The sequence below is a fragment of the Priapulus caudatus genome, unplaced genomic scaffold (genome assembly GCF_000485595.1).
Source record: "Priapulus caudatus unplaced genomic scaffold, Priapulus_caudatus-5.0.1 Scaffold3579, whole genome shotgun sequence".
NCBI classification, from domain to species: domain Eukaryota; kingdom Metazoa; phylum Priapulida; class Priapulimorpha; order Priapulimorphida; family Priapulidae; genus Priapulus; species Priapulus caudatus.
Window position 1 is genome coordinate 12,878 of NW_014580640.1, and position 2,280 is coordinate 15,157.

At 41.6% G+C, this 2,280-nt stretch overlaps 1 protein-coding gene across 1 annotated transcript in view; it reads right to left on the reverse strand.

The window, feature by feature from the left end:
* Positions 1–236: 236 nt before the first annotated feature.
* The window catches only part of LOC106819507 (peroxisomal N(1)-acetyl-spermine/spermidine oxidase-like), a gene marked incomplete at its 5' end in the record, with an annotated part of 11,918 nt that continues 9,874 nt past the window's right edge, over positions 237–2,280 (reverse strand). Inside the window, one exon of the mRNA XM_014824129.1 lies at positions 237–395. Within this exon, the coding sequence (XP_014679615.1) occupies positions 237–395 (159 nt within the window). The remainder of the gene's footprint in view (positions 396–2,280) is intronic.

Sequence of the window (2,280 nt, forward strand, 5' to 3'; positions counted from 1 at the left end):
CACGCACGCACGCACGCACGCACGCACGTAAGCACGCACTTTGATTCCCGTAACATGGAATTCATGCAGCCTTTTGACCTAAACTGTGACCCAGGGTCGTGACGTCATTGTGACCGAGGGTCGTAACGTCACCATGACCTAGGCTCGTGACGTCAGCGAGACCTGTGGTCGTGACGTCACCGTGAACTAGGCTCGTAACGTCGCCGCGTGACCTGTGGTAGTGACGTCAGCGTGACCTACCGTTTGCAGGAGATCGGCCGCGGTACGTCCGGGTTGGTGAGGAATCGCTTGAGTAGAGCCCAGCACGTCTCCAGGACCTCGTCCTCTGTGAGTGTCTCCATGAACTCCGACTCTCTGCCCGCCAGCCAGCCACACAGCACGTTAGGCGCCACCACCTACGCGAGAGAGAGAGGGAAGGAGAGAGAAACACAAGAACATTAATTAGGGTTCGGTTCGTAAGATGGCGCTAGTTGGCTGTGGTTTCAGCTTATTGATGCTTGATGTATGATTATTAATGTAAGTAGTATTGGGTATTAGTAATAACATCGTAATACATACATTATGTTATCATTTTTAATTTCAGCTTCGCGGTACTGATACTGGTTTGGTACGTATTTTGACTTATTAGTGAGCTCCGGCCAGCCTGTATTTAGAGCTATATTATATATTAAGTGTTCATGACACGTGGTGTTGTTTTACGTAAGATATAGTGTCATAACCCATGTGATTAATACATTCATTTTACAGTTTTTGGCATAATCGCCAATTAAAATAGAATAATAATATAGATGATTAGAAATAATAATAGACATATGAATAATACTATATTAATATAATAATTAATAATATATATATATATATATATATATATATATATATATATATTGAAAATTTACTATTAGCCATCGCCACATATCATATCCTATGCCTCCACGGCACAGACGCGCAACGGGAAGCAAAGATTGTTCCTATACATAATATATATATATATAATAATGACATATATATAACATAAATATACATATACATATTTACATAATGTATAGGAACAATGTTTGCTTATTATACACTACAACGTGCTTTCACGTCAATTATGGCGTTTAGAGACCGCGCCTATGGTTAGGCCATAGGACTCAGAAATATACCAATGTTTATCACGGTAAAACTGCGCTAATTGGGTAGATAAGGGATAATAATTTCACGGCGTTAGTCATGTTTTATCGGCAATGAACGATAATTATTTCTAACGTGTCGTTATTGCTAACCGCCGCCATTACTGCTAATTTATGTATTGCGATGCAGTCCAAAACATTCGTGCGCATGCGCGGTAGCAAGTGTGTCACGATTTGAGACTTGAGTCGTTTTAATGGATGAATTAATGACTATAAAAGGGACGTAAATGACCTCAACTTTAAATATGGCTGGTCATTAACTCCTAATATGACGACTGTTGATCATAGACATGAGCAGCGATTACTATTTTGATATTATTGCATTTATATTTCAGAAGTAGATAAATAAGGATCACTATATCTACTTCATGATTTTAATGGTTTTGTAATGGTGTGTTTACCTGCGTAGTCGGGGGTAAGCTGCAGTACTGTAATAGATTCTGCCAGCCACGATTGTGTGTCATGTGTGTGTGTGTGTGTTGTGTGTGTGTGTGTAGTGTTTGTGTGTGGGTGTGTTGTGTTTGTTGTGTGTTTGGTGTGTGGGTGTGTGTGTGAAGTGTGTGTAGTGTGAGAGAGAGAGAGAAGAGGAGAGGCGGAAGAGAGGCATAGAAATAAACAGGATCTAGATATAGTAGAGAGCGGGAACGAGACGAAGGATACAGAGATAGAGAGAGAGAGAGAGAGAGAATGAGAGGATAGAAGGAGAGAGATGAGAGAGGGGCGGGGGGGAAGAGAGAGATTGAGAGAGAGAAGCGAAGAGAGAGATGAGAGAGAGAGAAGATGATGAAGAAAGAGAGAGGAGAGACGAGGAGAGTGAAGAAGAGAGAGAGAGAGAAGAAGAGAGAGAGAAGAGAGAGAAGAGAGAGAGATGAGAGAGGGGACGACACCGGAGGCAGAGAGAGAGAGAGAAGAGGAAAGAGAGAGAGAGAGAAGGACAGAGACGAGAGCAGAGGAAGAGAGAGAGAGAGAGAGAGAGGCAGAGAGAGAGAGAGAGTTACTTCTAAGCAGATTTATATTTGATTTTTTGTTAATTCTTGCGTGCCGGCGTTGTCTCGTATTAAAGGTAATCGTATACCTTTACTCATGGAATTAAATAACGGATGACATA